The sequence below is a fragment of the Schistocerca cancellata genome, chromosome 3 (assembly GCF_023864275.1).
Source record: "Schistocerca cancellata isolate TAMUIC-IGC-003103 chromosome 3, iqSchCanc2.1, whole genome shotgun sequence".
Taxonomy (NCBI): domain Eukaryota; kingdom Metazoa; phylum Arthropoda; class Insecta; order Orthoptera; family Acrididae; genus Schistocerca; species Schistocerca cancellata.
In genome coordinates, this window is record NC_064628.1 from 450,914,428 (window position 1) to 450,936,348 (window position 21,921).

Genomic DNA, 21,921 nt, shown 5'->3' on the forward strand with positions numbered 1-21,921 from the left:
ACAAGCTCGTAAGGAATTCTTGTAGTAGTGCGTTCCATTACTCCTCCAGAGTGATTGACAACTGCGTAGTGATTGGTACATATTGACGTGCTGCAGTATGTCTCCCCAAAGAATCCCACACATGTTCGATGGGAATTAAGACGAGGGAATGGGGACACCAGTCCGCTCGTAGAATATCTTCTCGTTCCAAGAACTTCTCCATCTGCGCTCTTCCATGCAGTCGTTCGTTCAGCTTTATCATCCATAAAGATGAAGTCATAGCCGAATGTACCCCTGAAAAGACGCACAAACGGAAAAGGTGCAGTGTCACAATAACGTTCACCGATGATATGGTTGAGGTGGTGGTATGTTGCTATGGGACCAGACTGTTGAGATCATCGGTCCCTAGGCTTATATATTACTTAATCTAACTTAAACTAACTTACGCTAAGGACTACACACACACCCATGCCCGAAGGAGGTCTCGAACCTCCGACAGGGAGAGCCGCGCGAATCGTGGCAAAGCGCCCAAGACCACGCGGCTACCCCGCACAGCTCGTGTTCAGAGATCTGAAGGTCAGTATGTCTGTTCAGCATTATGGATCCCCATACCTTAACCCTTCGCTCACCAAAAGAGTCATGTTCGGCGATGTTCATAGGTGCATTATCTCTCGCCATACGAGGGGTTGTCCAGAATGAGAATAGCTCACTCAGGGTACGGTGGCCGATGCGCAGTGACCAATTTTCGTCGAAAGCGCTGGCGAGTTCATTCGTTTGTTCGGAATGGGAGGCTGATAAGAGTCTTCCACATTCCGGCCAGTCTGCGATTACAGACTGAAGCAGGCACCCGACAGTCATTCTCAAATGATTTTACAGAAAATATTCGGTAAAAAAAATCATTTTTGTTTTACTTATAGATTTACATGTCAGGGTTATGACTATGTGCCCATCATTTCGTTAATGGTCATAGTTATTGTTATATTTACGTGAAAATAAGACAGTGCGCGAAATTCGGAGAAATGTGAAATGAAAAATAGCGGTCGCTATGATTTTTCAGTTGGTGCATATTCCCAATAGGTTGTTGAGTATGAAATTTAGCCAACGTATTGAATTTTTCTTTGGACTTGGGCAGAGGTATCTATCTGTCATCAATCTTGAAAAAACGGATCTGATGTAGCATACTCATTTGCGATCGCACATCGCCAGCGATAAAACCAGAGATAAATATGCAGAATTTCCCCATATTTCATAAACGGCTTCAGATAACAAAATGAGATCTTGGCAAAACACAGAACGCAAAGAGAAGAGTGTTTTAGAATATCGTTATTACGTAAAACTTCATAACTACTGACTTTTTCGGTGGAAGAATGTAATTTTTATAGGCCTTCGACAACTGGTAAAACGAGAAAGGCTATGGGTTTTGGAACAATATATGTAAAGACATTACTGGTTTTTTTTTTTACCGAGGATGTGCTTTTTTATAAGCTATTGACTTTATTTTTACTGAGTTACCCACTTAATAAACTTAATAAAATGCTGTTTTAGTTTCTCTTGCAGCTGTGTCTGCGAAACTTGTTAGTGAGGTGAGACAGTATAAACTCCACTGTGTTTTGACAAAAGAAGCAAATTTTGACATCACAACAGGAAAAATGTGTAGGTTTTACTCAAAATTCGCCACTCATAACGCTTCTCTGAACGTTAAAATTGGTTAACAACCGAGACGAAAATAAATCGCTGCATTTTTGGCGAAATTATTTTTAGATAATACCAAAAGCAGAGGTCACAATAGATCTTTTTGAACGGTCACCATGCAAGTGTGGGTTTGGAGGGGCCCCACTTAATATTTACAATAAAATGTGAGTGTGGGCTTCAGTTTAGAATTGTACTTCCCATCCAGCGCTCAGCGCTTCGCCTACAGCGCTCTGACCGCCCCCCACCACTGCTGCTGTCCCCAATCTTCCCCGGCCAGCTGCACATCTAGTAGCCATGGCATTTTGCGCGCCCTACACCGAGACTGAATCTGCTCTCATGTGAGAAGAGCGTGCCACCTGACCTCTCTTTGGTCCAGATATAGCACCCAGGACCACCTCTCCCAGTTGTGGGCTTGTAGGATTAGAGACTCTCAGGTTTGTATCCCACTGCTGTCCAAGGCGTCTTGAGACGCGCCCACACTTGTTGTCGGGGCTCAGTTCGAAGCGGGACTCATCATTGAATCCAATTCTACTCAAGTTAATGAGTCACCAGGCCGAAGACTTGTCTGGATACGACCCAGCCAGTGGTGGGATGTTGACATTACTGTCAGCCGCCACATGGCCCAACAACCAGGAGTGATGGTCTGGGGTCATTTCTTTGTATAGCAGTTCACCCATGGTATCCTTATAGGATGGTGGTACGTCGACAACAAACTATACCCCGTTTTGTTGCCCTTCATGGCAAGCCGTCATGGACTTACATTTCAGTAAGACTTTCCCGCCCACACACCTGTCTCTGTGCTTGCCAATCCCTCTTTGGCCTGCAAGGTCGCCGAATCTCTCATCAATTGAGAACCTTCGGAGCATTATGGACAGGGTGTTTCAACCTGTTGAGGTATTCTGACAATATAACGCGCCAATTGGACTGAACTTGACACAATATCCCTCAGAACAACATCCAACAATTCTGTCAATCAATGCCAAATCGAATAACTGCTTGCAAGAAGGCAGAGGTGGACCGACGTATTTTTGACTTGCTGGATTTGTGATGCCCTTTCTCTCGAATAAATAACCCAATTTTTCTGAAATCAGCATCATTTGTTTGTCTGTTTGCCGGTATTAATTTTCTCATTCGTGTTATTCAGCATGTACTACTCAGTTGTACAATAATTTCCGATATCATACACTGCCCAAAAGAATTATGGGAACACATATCAACTTTCGGTACATTAACCCTGTATTGATAAGAGCGGTACTTGTTGTCATGCAAAGCCTGAGAACTTCGCAGTCAATGCATGCAACAAGTAAAGTCATTCGTCATCTATCAGCCGGGTTAAGCATTACAGTGTCAAGTAACTCCTCCGAAGAAAGTGAGTACTGAAGTTCCAGTGTCCTCTAGTGAGCAGCACGTATGGCATTGTCATTTGTGGACGTTTTACTTAACCAAGTACGTGTAATGCGACTTATTAATGCAGTGAAAATTGCAAGGACAGTCTGTTTGATCCAAGAAGCAAGCATTTTCTGTCGTCTTGCTGCAGATGAGAATGTCTCTCCATCTGTCATCCATAGATTGTGGACACCACCAATATATTCTGTGCGTTGGGGCATCACATGGCTACCGCCAGAGAACTGCAAGATGATCTCAGAAGGGCCAGCGAAAGCGCAGTGACCGATCGTAGTGTAAGGATTGTGTAACGAAAAGAACCTTACAACCCAGAAGATCTTTTCGACTACTCCGCTTTACGTGATAATATCAATTCACCTTCATTTCCGGCGTTCTCAAGTCAACTGGCAATTCCGTCAAAGGAAAAATTTGTCCAGATTTCCTCTGACGCAACGTGATGACCTTGTTCGTATGTGGAGGCACTACGGTGAGCAGTACCTGCCATATGTTGTCCAGGAAACCGATAGATTCAATCAAGATTCTGTGATGTTTTGGAAAGACATCACTGTTGACACCATTATGGATCTTCTCGTAGTCCCTGGTCGCATTACCGCCAGGCAGTAAATCGAATAGATCCTGTTGGACCATGTGGTGGCTGCTACATAAGGTGGTGGCCCTGAATTTCTTCTCAAGCATGATTTTCCAGGACCCATTTGGTGGGGATCACCAGGGACGTCTTTCAAAGCATGGACATTGAAACTAATGACTGGCCAGCGATGAGTCCCGATTTAAACTATATTGAGCATGTGTGGGACGTGCTAGAGATGCGTGTTCGTGGTCGTCCTGTTCCATCACAGACACTCCAAGGACTTTCAAGGGCTCTCATTGAAGACGTGGCGTGACGTCACGTGTGCTGGACTGCTGTTGAAGTTGCTCGTCAATATTTTATAATGTTTTAGTCTTCAGTTACTTATTTTAAAGTTTCTTTGTGTTAATATTTGCTGTAAAAGTAACTTATTAGTGGATTTTCATTAATCTCAGTCTTTCTTCTTGTGTTATTGACTCGAGTGGTCCGTTATTCGTGAGTGTGCTTTCATCGTTCGTTCAAGATTCACGCCTCAGTGGTGTATTTACATATTGCGGCGTGTACTTGCAGCTGTAGCGCGTATAAAGCTAAGTACTGACAAAGTTATTTGTGCACTGTTATACAGCTATTAACTTTAATATTTTTCAGCAGTGTTTCGTGCTGTTTGTGGTGAAGCAACAATTTAATAAACTTTTGGAAACGTTCGCTCGCTGTGTTTTTTAGAGTTTTCTGTGCGTTGAAGTCGTTTGGTAAATCTCGTGCTTTAGTTTTCAGCTGACGTTTCTTATTGTTTCTAGTGAAATATTTCAGTAGAATTTTCATTCAGTGTTTTAACTTCGTTGCATGTTCCAGTGACCTCTTGAATTTTTGGTTTTAGCTAATAATTTTGTGAAGTTTTGTTGATATTGGTGTAGTAGTATTAATATAAGTAGTTGCTTTGTTAGTGGTCAGAAAATTTCGAGACCGCTATTGTTAGTTCTGTAAATAGTTCTACTGGTGTAACTGAACTTAGGTAACGTAGACGTAGAGTTTCTTTCAGTAACTGTAAAATTATACCACGAGTGAGAAGTGTGGGCTCTGTCGTAGGTTTGTGAGTAGTAGATTACGGTGTGGGATTTGTTGGCTCAAATGGCTCTGAGCACTATGCGACTTAACTGCTGAGGTCATCAGCCGCCTAGAACTTAGAACTAATTAAACCTAACTAACCTAAGGACATCACACACATCCATGCCCGAGACAGGATTCGAACCTGCGACCGTAGCGGTCGCTCGGCTCCAGACTGTAGCGCCTAGAACCGCGCGGCCACTCCGGCCGGCGGGATTTGTTCAAATTATTTTCATTGGTGGGGGGGGGGGGGGGGACGCAGTGGGGAAGTCACTGGACATTCTAGAGAGATCCGCCCCTGGTAATGCAGAATTTTAGTAGAAATAAGTTGATAGAGGAACAGGGGCGTAAGATCTGTGCCCTTCAAGTGCAGTTACAACGCCCAAAGGAGGAACAAGATAGGTTCAGGAGAGTGAAGGGTGGTGGGGAAGATGAACTGGCAGTTGGCAAGAAGGCAGCTAGGAGGAGGACGTATTCAGACAGTTATACTTTGAGTATATGCAATAGATTTCACCAACTGTCAGAGTTGCGTGGAGATGAGCCTCTAGTAGCTGTAGATGTAGGGAACATGCAGCAGTCCTCAGCAGTTAGGAGGCATAGATCAGTTGCAAAGTCTAACAGAAAGAAGAAAGTTCTGCTGCTAGGTAGTTCGCACGGTATTGGTGTGAGCCAGCAGTTGCAGGAACTGTTGGGGAGTGAGTACCAGGTCACCAGGATTGTTAAGTCTAGTGCAGGGTTGGCTCAGGTGACTGAGAGCATAGGGAAGTTATGTAGGAATTTTACGAAGGAGGATCAGGTAGTGATGTGGGTGGAGCTGGGAAGATTCTGGATAGGGACAGGGAATATGAAGTAGGTGGTGACCCGGTAATGATAGCTACTCAAACTGGTGGCACGAATGTGCATTTCGTGCAACTGTTTCAGCATCATGATCGGCGTCATCTTAATGCGGCTCTGAGGCGCGTTAACATGGGGCTGAAGAGGGCGCTGATGGCAGAGGGCATGGGTCACATTTCAGTGGTACCAGTTGGTTCTATCAGCAGATCATGTTTCACTAGGCATGGCCTGCGCCTCAGTTGGTATGGGAAGGGGAGGCTGGCAAAGCTTATAGGTGACAGTCTAGTGGGTGATGGTGGTATCACTCCCGGAAAAATTCCTGTAGTAGTTGTTGTTAGAGCTGCACCTTTTTTAGACTGAAGTCAGCTGATAGGTATACCTGCTTAAAGGAAGTCCCTCTAACTAAGGGCTCACCTTCAGAGGAAGTCAAGTTTCCAAGTGGAGAAGGAATTAGCATATTTCATCAAAATATAAGAGGTATTAGAGATAAAGTTAGTGAACTGCCTACAGATGTTGACTCTGAAATTATTTGTATGTATGAGCACCATTTAAATAATTTGACAATTCAGAGGCTTCCTTTACCAGAGTACAGATTAGCTGGCTGTTTTTCAAGGAGTTCCTTATAGGGCGGGGGAGTGGCTACGTACGTAAAAAAACAGTATTATATTTGAGTCCTTAGCCCTATCACGGCACTGCACTGAACAGATATTTGAAGGTTATGCAGGGGCAGTTGAATTTAATGAAACTAAACTTCTAATTGTTGTTGTTTATAGGTCCCCTAACTCTGATTTCAGATCATTTCTGTTCAAGCTAGAGAGGGCTCTTGATTCACTTGGTAGGAAGTACCAGAAATTAGTTATATGTGGTAACTTCAATATTAATTTTGTGTATTATGGTGCAAGAAAAAGGATGTTGGTAGATCTCCTAAATTCATATGATCTGATGCAGACTGTGTTTTTTCCAACAAGGGTGCAGGGGAACAGTAGCAGCGCCGTAGACAATATTTTTATTCATTCTTCATTACTAGATGGGCATTCTGTTAGTAAAAGCGTGAATGGGCTTTCAGACCATGATGCACAAATTTTAACACTAAAAGGTTTTTGTACTCAAACAAATGCCACATGTAATTCTAAACTATGTAGGAAAGTTAATCCAACAGCGACAGAGAGTTTTTAAACCTTGTCAAGGAACAAGAGTGGCAGGATGTCTATAGTGACGATAACATAGATGATAAATATAATGCTTTCCTTAACACATTCCTCGTGCTCTTTGAGAGTTGCTTTCCATGATAACGTTCTAAACGGGGTACTAGCATTAATAGGTAGCCCGGGTGGCTGACTGGTGAGATAAGGATATCATGTAGAACAAAGCGGGAATTATATCAAAATGTTAGAAGTAGTCACAATCAAGTTGCAGTAGCCCGTTACAAAGAGTGTTGCAAGGTGCTTAAAATGTTATTAGGAAGGCAAAGAGTATGTGGTATGAAAATAGAACAGCTAATTCACAGAATAAAATTAAAACCATATGGTCGGTTGTGAAGGAAGCGTCTGGTCAGCAGCACAAGGTCGACGATATAATGTCAGTTCGCAGTAAAAATATTTCTGTTGCTGATAAATTACATATATGTACAGTATTTTAACAATCATTTTATGGGAATTGCTGGCGAATTAAATAAAAATCAAGCTTCTACTGGGAATCATATAACTCTCTTGGCAAATGCCTTTCCGAGATTGATGTCTGAAATACTCCTCTGTGATACCGACAAGGGGGAGATTGAATCAATCACTGAAGACTAAGGACTCTCATGGTTATGATGGAGTGCCTAGCAGAAGGTTAAAGTACTGTGCTGCACACGTTAGACCTGCATTTAGCCAAATTTGTAATTTTTCCATTAGGAATGGTCAGTTTCCTGAACGATTATGGTATTCAGTTGTAAAGCCGCTTTATAAAAAGGGAGAAAAGGATAATGTAGACCACTTGACACCTGTTTCTGTGCCATCAGTGTTTGCTAAAGTTATTGGAAGGGCTGTGTATGTAAGGATAATTGATCATTTTATATCACAGATTTGCTATCAAATGTACAGTTCGGCTTTAGAAATAGCTTAACTACTGAAAATGCTATATTCACTTTTCTCTGTGAGGTACTGTATAGGCTAAACAAAAGCTTTCGAACGCTAGGTATATTTTTTTTATTTAAATAAGGCGTTTGATTGTGTTGATCACAAAATATTGCTCCAGAAGTTGGACCATTATGGAATACGGGGAGTAGCTCACAATTGGTTCACCTCTTACTTTAGTTACGTACGGCAATAGGTCATTATTCACAATGTTGAAAATGGCTCTGATATGGGGTCTGTGTGGTGTTCGGTCAAGTGGGGGATGCCCCAGGGATCAGTGTTGGGGCCACTCCGGATCTTTATTTATACACTCCTGGAAATGGAAAAAAGAACACATTGACACCGGTGTGTCAGACCCACCATACTTGCTCCGGACAGTGCGAGAGGGCTGTACAAGCAATGATCACACGCACGGCACAGCGGACACACCAGGAACCGCGGTGTTGGCCGTCGAATGGCGCTAGCTGCGCAGCATTTGTGCACCGCCGCCGTCAGTGTCAGCCAGTTTGCCGTGGCATACGGAGCTCCATCGCAGTCTTTAACACTGATAGCATGCCGCGACAGCGTGGACGTGAACCGTATGTGCAGCTGACGGACTTTGAGCGAGGGCGTATAGTGGGCATGCGGGAGGCCGGGTGGACGTACCGCCGAATTGCTCAACACGTGGGGCGTGAGGTCTCCACAGTACATCGATGTTGTCGCCAGTGGTCGGCGGAAGGTGCACGTGCCCGTCGACCTGGGACCGGACCGCAGCGACGCACGGATGCACGCCAAGACCGTAGGATCCTACGCAGTGCCGTAGGGGACCGCACCGCCACTTCCCAGCAAATTAGGGACACTGTTGCTCCTGGGGTATCGGCGAGGACCATTCGCAACCGTCTCCATGAAGCTGGGCTACGGTCCCGCACACCGTTAGGCCGTCTTCCGCTCACGCCCCAACATCGTGCAGCCCGCCTCCAGTGGTGTCGAGACAGGCGTGAATGGAGGGACGAATGGAGACGTGTCGTCTTCAGCGATGAGAGTCGCTTCTGCCTTGCTGCCAATGATGGTCGTATGCGTGTTTGGCGCCGTGCAGGTGAGCGCCACAATCAGGACTGCATACGACCGAGGCACACAGGGCCAACACCCGGCATCATGGTGTGGGGAGCGATCTCCTACACTGGCCGTACACCACTGGTGATCGTCGAGGGGAAACTGAATAGTGCACGGTAATCCAAACCGTCATCGTACCCATCGTTCTACCATTCCTAGACCGGCAAGGGAACTTGCTGTTCCAACAGGACAATGCACGTCCGCATGTATCCCGTGCCACCCAACGTGCTCTAGAAGGTGTAAGTCAACTACCCTAGCCAGCAAGATCTCCGGATCTGTCCCCCATTGAGCATGTTTGGGACTGGATGAAGCGTCGTCTCACGCGGTCTGCACGTCCAGCACGAACGCTGGTCCAACTGAGGCGTCAGGCGGAAATGGCATGGCAAGCCGTTCCACAGGACTACATCCAGCATCTCTACGATCGTCTCCATGGGAGAATAGCAGCCTGCATTGCTGCGAAAGGTGGATATACACTGTACTAGTGCCGACATTGTGCATGCTCTGTTGCCTGTGTCTATGTGCCTGTGGTTCTGTCAGTGTGATCATGTGATGTATCTGACCCCAGGAATGTGTCAATAAAGTTTCCCCTTCCTGGGACAATGAATTCACGGTGTTCTTATTTCAATTTCCAGGAGTGTATAAATGATGTGCCCTCTAGTATTACGGGTAACTCTAAGATATTTTGTTTGCTGATGACACTAGCTTGGTAATAAAGAATGCTGTGTGCAACATTGGCTCGGTTTCAAATAGTGCAGTTCATGATCTAAGTTCATGGCTTGTATAAAATAAACTAACGCTAAATCACAGTAAGACTCCGTTTTTACAGTTTCTTACACACAATTCAGCAAAAGCTGATGCTTTAATTTCACAGAATGGGTATATGATTAGTGAAACAGAACATTTCAAATTTCTAGGTGTTCAGACAGATAGTAAATTGTGGTGGAAAGCCCACATTCAGGATTTTGTTCAAAGACATAATGCTGCCATTTTTACTATTCGAACGATATCTGAAGTAGATGATGGTTCGACACGAAAATTAGTCTACTTTGCTTATTTTCATTCGCTTATGTCGTATGATATTATATTCTGGCGTAACTTTCCGCATTCTAAAAGGATATTTTTGGCTCAGAAACGAGCGGTTCGGGCAATAAGTGGTGTAAGCCCACGAACCTCTTGTCGACCCCTGTTCACGAGTCTGGCTTCTCAATATACATATTCCTTACTATCATTTCTTGTTAACAATATTAGCTAATTCCCAAGAATAAGCAGCTTTCAGTCAGTTAATACTTGGCAGAAATCAAACCTGCACTTGGAACAGACTTCCTTAACTCATGTTCAGCAAGGTGTGCAGTATATTGCTGCATCCACTTTCAATAAGCTACCACTCGAATTCAAAAATCTTAGCAGTAATCCACGCGCTTTTCAAATCGAAACTGAAGAGTTTCCTCGTGCATCACTCGTTATATTCTGTCGAGGAGTCCTTGAATATTTAAGGTGTCTTGTTGTCTTGTTGGTTACGTTTACTTAAGTTTATGGACTGACTTTTTTCGGGTTCATAAACAATTTATTTTTATCTGTTATTACTTTTATGTTGTAATTTCATGTATTGACACGTTCAACGACCTTGGACATTTGCTCTTCAATTTGGTCCTATAATAATGGGATGAACGATTGTTCCACTTTGTTTTCGACACCAACCCGACATTTCATTTCTTGAGTTGTTAATGAATGAGGATTAATGATTTTTTGTTGTTTAGGATAATTAATGTGTATTTTGTGATTTAATTTCGAGTTGCATGATTCGGCTAAATGTATAGAGATAATATTTATTTATATATTGTAGCCATTGTAATGATTACATTATCTTATCATTGCATCTGTACATATAATACATTTTCAGCATCAGTTCTGTACAGATCGGTATTTAGTGGCAGAAATAATTCATGACTGCCATCAACCAAAACAATGTTTCTGTAGAGTTGCGATTTTTGTCAGAATGTTTTCGATTCTAGTATTTTAAATGTGTCAGACACAGAGTGACGTCTTCGTCTCGAAACTTAGTCTGCGTAGGCCCCGGGAGCAAGAAGCGGTCGTAAATGAGTAGCTGCCTCTTTCCTTCGCACTTTCCCCCCCCCCTCCCCCCACCCTCCTCCTGCGCTCACTGAGAGCACTTTCTGGGTAGCGGGCAGAGGCCAGTAAATCTAGAGCGACCACGGCCCTGAATTACCACCCGATGCGCGAAACGTCTTCTTATTATGTTTCCGCTCGGCGCTTTCTGCTAAAAAAAAGAGGGCGTCTCGTGGCAGGCAGCCCTCTGCTGCCGCCGCTGATTTATGTAACGGGCCACGCGGGGATGGAGACAACTGTCAGCACGAGTTCTCTACAGTTTTAAGTCCTGCTGGCGAAAACTATGGAGGCAGGAGCTCGCTCAGAATATCCTGTGCAGTGCTCAGCCACGGAATTAGCTTCCGTCGCTTGGAAACACAGAAGGTGAACTGACAGCAACTTCATGTCATAGTATCGTTCAATGAATTTTAATAAACAATTCTATAGGGATCTGTTGCATCAATAGTCGCATTAGAAATATCGAATAATGTGAGGTTGATTCAATCTGGCTGAAGGAGGGCATATAATACTCCCGGGGATTAAAACAAATGAATTACCAGTCCTTCTTAATCCAAAATAAACCGCACAAGCCGCGCGGGGTAGCAGTGCGGTCTAAGGAGCCTTGTCACGGTCCATGAAGCTCCTCCGTCGGAGGTTCCAGTTCTCCCTCGGGCATGGGTGTGTGTGTTGTCCATAGCGTAAGTTAGTTTAAGTTAGCCTAAGTATTGTGTAGGCTTAGGGGCCGATGACCTCAGCAATTTGGCCCCATAAGACCTTACCACTCCACGAGGTTACATAAACACAGGGAAAGGATTAGACATTTCACGAGTAGATCCCTAAACCCTATGTGGCTGGTTTCCTCACAGTCTTGCTTCTCCGACTGTAACTAAAAGCGGAATAGTGTAATTTTTATCATTTAAGTGGCTGAGGAAACACACACACACACACACACACACACACACACACAATGATATCAAGTTTATCTGACAAGATCAAAATACATTCTGGTAACCAAATACATTACTTTTGGGCTCCAGTGTTCACAACTAACATATTAAGTAAAATATGTAATCATTATTGGTGCCTCTGCCACGTAGTCTGTTGGAATGTCTATTGTCGAAAAGTTAATCATTCAGTACAAATTCCTGGAACACAAACACATGAAATCCACTCTTCAAACAGGATGTTGTAAGTCTAGACGAGTGACACAGGTCTTACACTTGTCATTTATCATTTTAGTGACGTAGTTAGTTATACTCAAGAGCGCACGTGTCACCGATTTGATGGTATAATATCCGAACGAAAAGTAACTACGCTCGTGACATTTGCTGAAACTGATTATCTCTCTCTCTCTCTCTCTCTCTCTCTCTCTCTCTCTCACACACACACACACACACACACACACTCGCTCACTTTTAATGTTCGCCAGGATAATTATTCAGTACACGTTACTTGTTCCGCAACGGACACGACGTGGTTGGTTGTTGTTCTCGAGACACGACACGCAATTTCGGGATTATCGTTCTCATATGGATCACCAATACTCAGACGTCAAGACTGATACGAAATACACAACATTCGTGGCAAGAATTTCAATTAATTCAACAAAATTACTGTAAACTGAGTTCTGCAGTCGCAGCACCGACGCTGCATTACACACGGACCACGGAAGTTAAGCCATTAATGAGTACGACTGGGCTCTCAGATTGCCAGAGAGGCGACTATCGATACTCGCGGGATAGATATTAACACTATAGAATGCTTACAACTGCCATCATGCTGTATCTCTTGTAATTTACGCCTTAACACAGTTAAATTAGGTCGAGACTGGCTGTGCTCCGGCTATATCTCTCGTCAGAAATTTGCTAATGTAAAACAAACGAGAGTTTTGAGAATTTCAACGTAAATTGTTGTACTTTTTCACATACTGCGATAAATTCTGTCAAGATTCGGTAAAATAAATGGCGTTTTGGGAACACCTTTTGTGTCACGCATAGACTGCAATAGCCAGTGGCACTACCGACAACGAGGACCACAGCCCGCATTGCTAACACGGTACAGTACATTATTTTTTAAGGTTCTACTTTAAGGCTGTGTATGTCTTCGTGAACATCGGGAAATTTGGCACATAAATGCAAATCGACATTTCGCATACGACTCTGTTCTTGTATAGCCGGTTACAAGAGACATTTGCTCATCCTTTGTATTTATCACAGTAAGTGGAAGCTCTATACAACAACAAAAGAAAAAATTCCGATAGTGGATCGCACAGTAAACGAAGGTCATGAAGTTTGTTGTACAGAATACACTCCAATTCAAAGGGAATGGTGATGTATGTAGTTACAATACCAGAAGAAAGAAATTACGATCATTACTACACGTCATTTAACGTGGAATGGCAGTTGGAGCTAGACGCATGGGATATTCCATTTCGGAAATCGTTAGGGAATCCAATATTCCGAGATCCACAGCGTCAAGAGTGTGCCAAGAATTTCAAATTTCAGGCATTACCTCTCACTACGGGCAACGCAGTGATCGACGGCCTTCACGTAACGACGGAGAGCAGCGGCGTTTGCGTAGCGTTGTCAGTGCTAACAGACAAGAAACACTGCGTGAATTAACCCTAGAGATCCATCTAGGACGTACTACTAACGTATCCGTTAGGGCTGTGCGGTGAAATACGCCATAGCCCTACGGTAGAAGACGGCCGACGTGGCTTCGCTAACAGCACGACATCGCCTGCAGTGCCTATCCCTGGCTCTTCACGTTTTCAGTTTGACCCAAGACGACTGGAAAACCGTTGTCTAGTCAGATGAGTCGCGATTTTAGTTGGTAAGAGCTGATTGTATGGTTCGAGTGTGGTGCAGACCCTACGAAACTGTGAACCCAAGTTGTCAACAAGGCACTGTGCAAGCTGGTGGTGGCCCCATAATTGTGTGGGTTACGTTTACTGCAGATGATTATGTTCGGCTACTTGGAGACCATTTGCAGCCATTCATGGGATTCATTTTCCCAAACAATTATGGAATTTTTGCGGATGACAACAGGCCACGTCGGAACATTCTGGACAATTCGAGCGGATGATTTTCTTACTCAGATCACATGAATTCCATCGAACACTTATGCGACAGAATCGAGAGGCCGGTTCGTCAGCAAAATCCTGCACCGCCAACTCTTTCGCAGTTATGGACGGCTATAGAGGCAGCATGTCTCAATTTTTCTGCAGGGGTTTCCAGTAAATTGTTGGGTCCATGTCACGTCGATTTGCTGCACTGCGATGCAAAAAGGAGCTGCGACACGATAGTAGGAGGTACCCCATGACTTTTGTCGCCTCAGTGTACGTTGCAGTAGTTATTCAGAAGTGAAGGGGCTTGGGCAGGATAGACTAGCGTGGAGAGCTGCAGCGAACTAGTCTTAGGACTGAAGACCATAAAAAACTACGACAGTTCTCAGGGGTAAGCTATAAAATTTGGTTTTTAGGTAATTCTGAATATCTCCGAAAATATTTCAAGTACGGAACTGAGACTCGTACAACAGTTAACCATGGTTATTTTGAAAGAATCTATAAAATTACTTCCTAATTGGTATGAGATAAATGATTTAATTAATTTACAGATGGATGTGTAATTTAAACGATGTGCGAAGGGTACACAAGTGACTAAGCCTGCAAATCATCAATCGAGGACAGAAACGACAGCTGGCAGCTTCCCAGTGTGGGGACGCATTCAGTAGGCGAAATTAGGTATCAGTTGCCAACTTTCGGCGACAGTTTTTCATGACAGCACATTATAATTACCGCATTACAGATGATAGCAAATAAATGATGTGTTCCATTACTCGTTCAGATATGCGGTTGACATTAATTATGATTCGATATAGAAAAGGTCAAAACAGTGTCCCTTTGAGAGAAACTGAGTATATTTTTAGTTCACATATACGTTTATTAGTTACAGATCAAACGGTGACCGCGCGGTGGTTTTCAGTTCATTTCAAGCTTCCAGTTTTCCAGTTACACCTTAAGAACATCGTGCGTGGTTGAGAATACAAGAATTAAATGACCGTGTAGACATTGTCTGTCAAGTATTCGGTTAGTTCTATTAATTCTAGTCTCTACTCTCATAAAATTGCCCGTCAGATGCCACTGGAGACGATATCTTCAATACAATAATTACTGAATAGTAATATGAGACTCATTTACATGTCACGTTTGGTTAGAAGTTAAGGTTGTGTTGCTACACAACGTTTCTCGCTCAATGCATACACAAAATCATTAGTGTTGAATTATTCCTACTCAGTTTTCACCTACGCTTCCTACCGGATGGTCCGGATGAAAGGGAACTTGATGCTCCTTTATTATGAGTAACCCTCAATCAAATTGTTTAGCAGTTTCGAGAGTGAGATTTTCACTCTGCACCAGAGTGTGCGTTGATATGAAATTTCCTGGCATGTTAAAACTGTATGGTGGACCGAGACTCGAACTGGGAACTTTGCCTTTCGCGGGCAAGTGCTCTACCAACTGAGCTACCCAAGCACAACCCCTGCCTCCTTCTCACAGCTGTACTTCCGCCAGTACCATCCAAACCTCACAGAAGCTCTCCTGCGAAACTTGCAGGACTAGCACTACTGGAAAAAGGAATATTGCGGAGACATGGCTTTGCCACAGCTGGGGCGTGTTTCCAGAATGAGATTCTCACTCTGCAGCGGAGTGTGCGCTGATAAGAAACTTCCTGGCAGATTAAAACTGTGTACCGGACCGAGACTCGAACTCGGGACGTTTACCTTTCACGGGCAAGTGCTCTACGAATTCTTCTTTTATAATTTTGTTATGTATTGTTCATTTCGTTTGGTCTGGGTGGACGTCACAGGACATGCGTTCAAGTTGATCGTTAATTCCTTTACTCAGTTTTTTTATTACAGAGGACAATCGGCCCTCTGACCGAACACGCTGACCTACCGTGCCGGCATACCAATTGAGCTACCCAAGCACGACTCACGCCCCCTCATCACAGCTTTTCTTCCGCCAGAAGTTGATGAATAATGAATTCCATTAAAATTAAAACGAACTGTTGGAAAATTATTTCTGTGATAAACATTTAATCAGAACTACAATATTCTTGAATTAAGTTCATAAAATAAAATGTTAAAAATCAAATCACTGTTGAGATTGCTGATAAGTGGATGGCTTTGATGAGGGTAGATTGGAAATTTCCTTCTCAATTAAGAAACAACTGAATATTTATTTTATGGTATTGTTATTTTCGCGTCCAAGACAGTACAGAACAGTTACTTACAAATTCAGAATAATACAATATAATATCAACAATATACGCATTAGACTTTCTACTTGTCAAATTGATTTTGAAGTCCAAAATTCGACAGTCTTGATTGCTGGGAAATTTGCTTAAACCAGGTCTTCCAGCGCGCAGGTATCAGGCAATTTCGGGCAGACTATGTTGTAGTTCTCCACATTCGCAGGTTGCATCTCCAGTAATGTAGCCCCACCGCTTCAAGTTTTGTTTCCATCGCCTGTTCAAAAAGTCTTCCACGTCTGGTAGGACAGTCGGGAACCAGCAGCGGGTTCTTCCTTTAGGTTTTGGCTGTTACTTCCTTCTAAGATATTAAATGAAACTCAGAATTGCAGGGGAATTTTGTTGCGTGATACTCATTAGACAATACAATACGCACTTCATGAATCATAGTTCAACAAGTGGAGGGTATGTAGGATAAGCACACAGCACATGCACTCGAACATTCGTATTAACAGTCCGTGTAGAGAGAAGAATAGAACGTATAAGAGTACTTTTATACGCCAAACTTATATAAGATTTTAACGGTCAACGGCGTGGTCAGTAACTTGCATAGAAATTCCCAGCCCCGGAAAAACGAAAAATACGGAAACATTCGGAACAAAAGCAATTTGGAGCGTGATAAGGAATTTAGATTGAACGACGAAGTTGAATAAATGATTATGGTGTTTTGAGGGCTAACCACGTGCCGAGAACGTACGTGATCTAACTCAAGTAAGATAAAAAACACAACGCAAAACACACAACTCGCGAAAGATGTTCGAATAAAACAAATTTACTCTGATACGGAAGATTATTAAAAGGTCAACAGCAAAAGAGGCTGAAGAGGATGAATTAGTAGAGCTGAAAGCTCAGTATACCACATGAGAAGATTGTGGTGACGATTCATTATCTCACAAGAAAGCCAAACACGCGAAATGGAAGAGAAAGAACAACAGACAAATAATTCTAGCACGAATACATAGAAAATGCACAATACATTCACACGAGATCCACATTAACTGAAATGAGATATCCGTCGCTAAGATACGGTAAGACAAAGGATCAGACTAATGAAACGGAATTTGACACCATTGCCTAACTGAAATGAACTGTACAGTATAATTTGTTATATTACGCCTGAAATAAACGCCTTAGAACCTCAAATTACACTGTCCTATACTCTGCAAATTTCTAACTTATGCTACTACAGTTGACCTGAAAGGACGCGTTCACTTACCGAATACCTAGGGTGCAGTGCTGCTCGATGCTACCGGACCGCAGTCTACAAGCGGCACCAGAAAAGTTGAAAGAAAATACGTCCCGGCTACTTGTAACATCCCACGTAGTAACTGCTGACTAAATGTCACTATGTCTCTTTGGCCCAGTATAACTCTAAGTGAGCTCTAGTCAAAAGTTGGTAAATCTGTCACTACCATTAAAAGAGCTCGTCTTCTCGAACCAAAACATTTTGAAGTATCATACGCAAATACGCACTCTGTGTATCGGACATGATCAGAAGTGGGAAAAGGAACATGAATGCATAATAAACGTAGTTATAGGAGTATATAAATACAAAATGCGTATGTGCTTGAAAATTAGAAGAGAAATTTAAAAATTACGAGGTCTGCATATTGAAATGGCACTGTGGTTGTCGAATGAAGCACTCTGCTGTTCGTCTTTCTCCCCAGTTCAAAGTCAGAAATGCGCCGGGAATAAAAGATACCAAAGAATACAGGAAAACCGAATACAACCTAACAGAACCAACGGAACGGCTCACTTGGAGGCGATTCAGAATTCCACTAACCGTTTTATAAATTAGGTGGCAACACGATACCGTAATTACACTGACTTTTGTCCTTTAACTCGCCGCCGTTGCCGAGGCTGCTAACGTACTCCCGTGTGGTGGCTCTCGACTCGAAGGTAGCAGCTTCTAATTCTGTTGGTGGGAGAAATTTCCACCGCTAGTATTTCGCAGGCAAAGGGGATAAGAGGGGCGGTGCAAGTTTCCTGACAATAAGACTTTACGTCCTGAAACCAATTCCGAAACTTTCCGCAGTTTCTCTTCAAGAAGCGCATGCGACCTTGTATTCGCAGATATTTCTCCTTCCGTCTGTGGACCCGTAGGTGAAATTCGATAGAAGCAGACAATGTCCCAGCACAGTGTTTCATCTTCTCCCTTTTCTCGTCAGCATATGACACAAGAGGGACACCACTATATCAGAACATATACAAACATCAATTACCATTACCCACGCTCAACAAATCCACTTATGACAAAATTTTCAAACAACTTTAGCAAAAGACGCGTTGTGCTTGGAGGAGGAAAACCTGTCGCAGATAGGCGGTTGAACCAACGGAGTCCCCCAACCAACCATCCCATACGACATTTTATTTTCTTACTTGAATAATTATGACACAACCAGCCGCTGTAATTGGATCTAACGCCGTTTATTCTTTTTTAAAACTTGCTACCGGTTTCGACAAAACTAGGTGTCATCTTCCGGTTCCTAACGTAACCTGCCATCCACAACCGGTTTCGTGTGCAATGAACAGAATCGTATGCAGCGGGCCAAAATTAACTGAATTCCGTACCTTCCGTGGCAATAATAAGCCCAGCATGTTAATTTTGGTCCACTGCATACGATTCTGTTCACTGCACATGATAACAGTTGTGGATGGCAGGTTACATTTGGGGCCTCAAGATGACACCATGTGCTGATGAAACTGGTAGCACATTCTAAAAAAGAATGAAGGACGTTAGATCCAAACACAGCAGCTTGTTTTGTCATCATTATTCAAGTTCTACGTGTCCGGCTGAGTCCCACTTGATGGATTACTAGAGACTTTTCTTTTCTTTGTCTTATTATATTACATCTCCAATTTCTACAGGTTCCTAAATACTATTATAGAAAGTCATATCACCGATCAGTTTAAACGTCATACCCCCAATAAATGCATTACATTGTTGTCTGTCGATAATTTACACTTACGATGTGCCCATATATACATACGTCTATCGATAAAAAAATTGCCAGAGATATCAGCTGCGGCCGCCTTTTTCATATTGAGAAATCGTAAAAGTTTCATAATCAATCAAATCATAAGATGGAAAGTTTTCCAAACTTGTAACAATGATCGTAATACAGAATCAATACGACCGATGGCAACGTTAAGCCATGCTGTCCCAGGAACAACTTCAACACCACTTAAAGTAAAATTTAAACGTCCACCACGAAGCACAGTTTGACCGCGTAGAACATCAACGTTCATATTATAGGCCTAGTCTCTCTCTGCATCTAAAACAGTTTTGTAAATGGTAGGACCCCAGCAGAATACATGATGCACACATCGTCAAGGCATCTCGGCGAATGAGTAACTTACGCCAGTTCGGTTTCATATACAGCAATGCTCACACTGAGAAGAGAGTGAGGTACGCAGATGACGGACTCTAGCTCTGGTGGAGCTCTGTCTTCTTTTATCGAACCGTGTTAATCTCTGTGGTACCACGAAATGTCTACAATGCAGTGGTAACGGGCGATGTTCTGGGTGGATATGAAATGCGTCATTGTCACGAGAAGTGTGCCACTCAAGATCGCTATTTTATTTTGTTTCTTACGTACAAGCTATCTTCAAATCAAAACAATATACATTGGTTAGTAAATCCACCAAACGGTGGGTACACCGTCATAAATTGCGTGAGCACTTTCGTTTGTTGTACAGCCCAGTGGAACAGTGATGTAAGATATTCCAGAATAATATATTATCATATGAAATGTAAACAAATAGAATCAGTCATTTTACATGTGTGGTCATTGTGATCATACTTACCATATATCTGTTCCACACTAGTAACTAGTACAGAAATATCATGTGCCGCTGATGACACAAGCCTCAGTAAACACGGAAGTGCCTATGTCGAGGCCTGTCTGCCTTGGTGTACGTGGGCACAACCGCCATCCAAAGGCACCAGGAAACAGGTCTACCAACAGAGTATAGTTCGGCACAGCACAGACTGAGGGAAGTGCCGACTCTCTAGTAGACCCAAAGTAAATACCCTCCAAATACCAGGTCGCGATCCAAGAAGAATCTCTGAGCGTTACTCAACCCCAGCAGACGCACCCTTGTGTGAGTTTCGTGCGCACTTATACGTCGCTCGAGGCGCCGCAGAGTCGCCACCTCATGAGACGCCACGGAAACAGTAGCTAAACAACGAAATCCAAAGAGGTTCCTCAAGCATAGGTATTGATACGAGTGAGCGCATGGCTCAACCTGTATACAATGAACTCCCCGCCCAACAGCGAACGTTACCGCCCACCGTGTATAGCGCCAAAACTGAAGTACGGAGGAAATGGTGCAACAGTATGGCGGTGTTTTTCGTAGTTAGGGCATGGTCTCTTATTGCGTTTAAGGAAACGCTATATGCGGGAGGATATGAATACATTTGGCAATATCGTGTACTGCGTACAGTAGAGGAACAGTTCAGAGATGTTGATTGTTTGTATCAGCGTAACAGTGCACCTGCCATAAAGTAGGATCTGTGAACCACTGGTTTGTGGGTACTAAAATCCCTGAGATGGACTGGCCTCTCCAGAATCCCGATCTGGAGCCATGGGAACACCTTTGGCACTATTTAGAATGGGGACATTGCTCCAGACTCCAGCGGCCAACATTACTGATTCCGTCTCTTGAAGAAGAATGAGTTCCCATTCCCCCACAGACATTCAGATACCTTATCGAAAGTGTTCCCAGCTGAGTTCAAGCTGTAATAGAGGCGAAGAGTGGGAACACCATATATTAATCTCCGTTAATAGGTGTCCGGATACTTCTGGTTCGGTAGTGTATCTCAACACATATCAAAATGTGTTATTAGAGATGTGAACCTGTTGTGCTCCAATGTTGTTGTATTTCTCCTGTAATTTGTTCTGTAAGCTTTGGTTGTATTTCAATTTACAGTACGTAATGATCAGTAATTGAAGATGTGTTTTTTATATCAGTATCGATCTGACATGATTCCAGATACATTACATGCCTAATAGTTGAAACTTACATTTACTAGTAACGATAGGTTGGATGCCACTTGTCAAAAGTCTCTGTCGGTACAATCATATCTAACCTATGTTTGAGTGGTGCACTGCACATTTGATGCGCCCGACCCCCTGTCTGCGTCATGGGCTAACGCCATCACACTTGTATGTTGCAGCTCGTGGCTTTGGAATGCGAGTCGTCGGAGGAAAGACGGGAGCCGATGGCCGGCTGTTCGCCTACATCGTGTGGACTGTTCCGGGCGGGCCTGCAGAGAAAGGCGGACTACAGCAAGGTGACAAGGTGAGGCGTCGCATATACTGTACCCACATAGTCTTACAACTTTTCTAGGCTTAATTCACCGGTTCATTTCTGGAACCATTTTACAATATCGGGAGAAACCTACAAAAAAACCTGCGAGAAGTATGGCGACCTGAAAATTGTCGAAACATCTCTTCGCGACGAAACCTAGACAAGCTGTCAGTGTAATCACACGATGATGATGCTGCTGATGATGATGATGATGATGGGCTTGTGTGGCGCTCAACTGCGCGGTTATCAGGGCCCGTACGAAGTCCCAATTTCTTCACACTCCAATTTTTTTTTACGCAGTCCAATCAAGCCACTATCACGAATGACAATGATGATGAAATGATGAGGGCCGGCCGGAGTGGCCTTGCGGTTCTAGGCGCTGCAGTCTGGAACCGAGCGACCGCTA

The 21,921-nt window shown here is 43.4% G+C and overlaps 1 protein-coding gene across 1 annotated transcript in view; it reads left to right on the forward strand.

The window, feature by feature from the left end:
- Positions 1-21,921, forward strand: part of LOC126176362 (uncharacterized) — a 1,325,137-nt gene that overhangs the window by 1,268,500 nt on the left and 34,716 nt on the right. Inside the window, exon 11 of the mRNA XM_049923517.1 lies at positions 21,382-21,506. Within this exon, the coding sequence (XP_049779474.1) occupies positions 21,382-21,506 (125 nt within the window). The remainder of the gene's footprint in view (positions 1-21,381; positions 21,507-21,921) is intronic.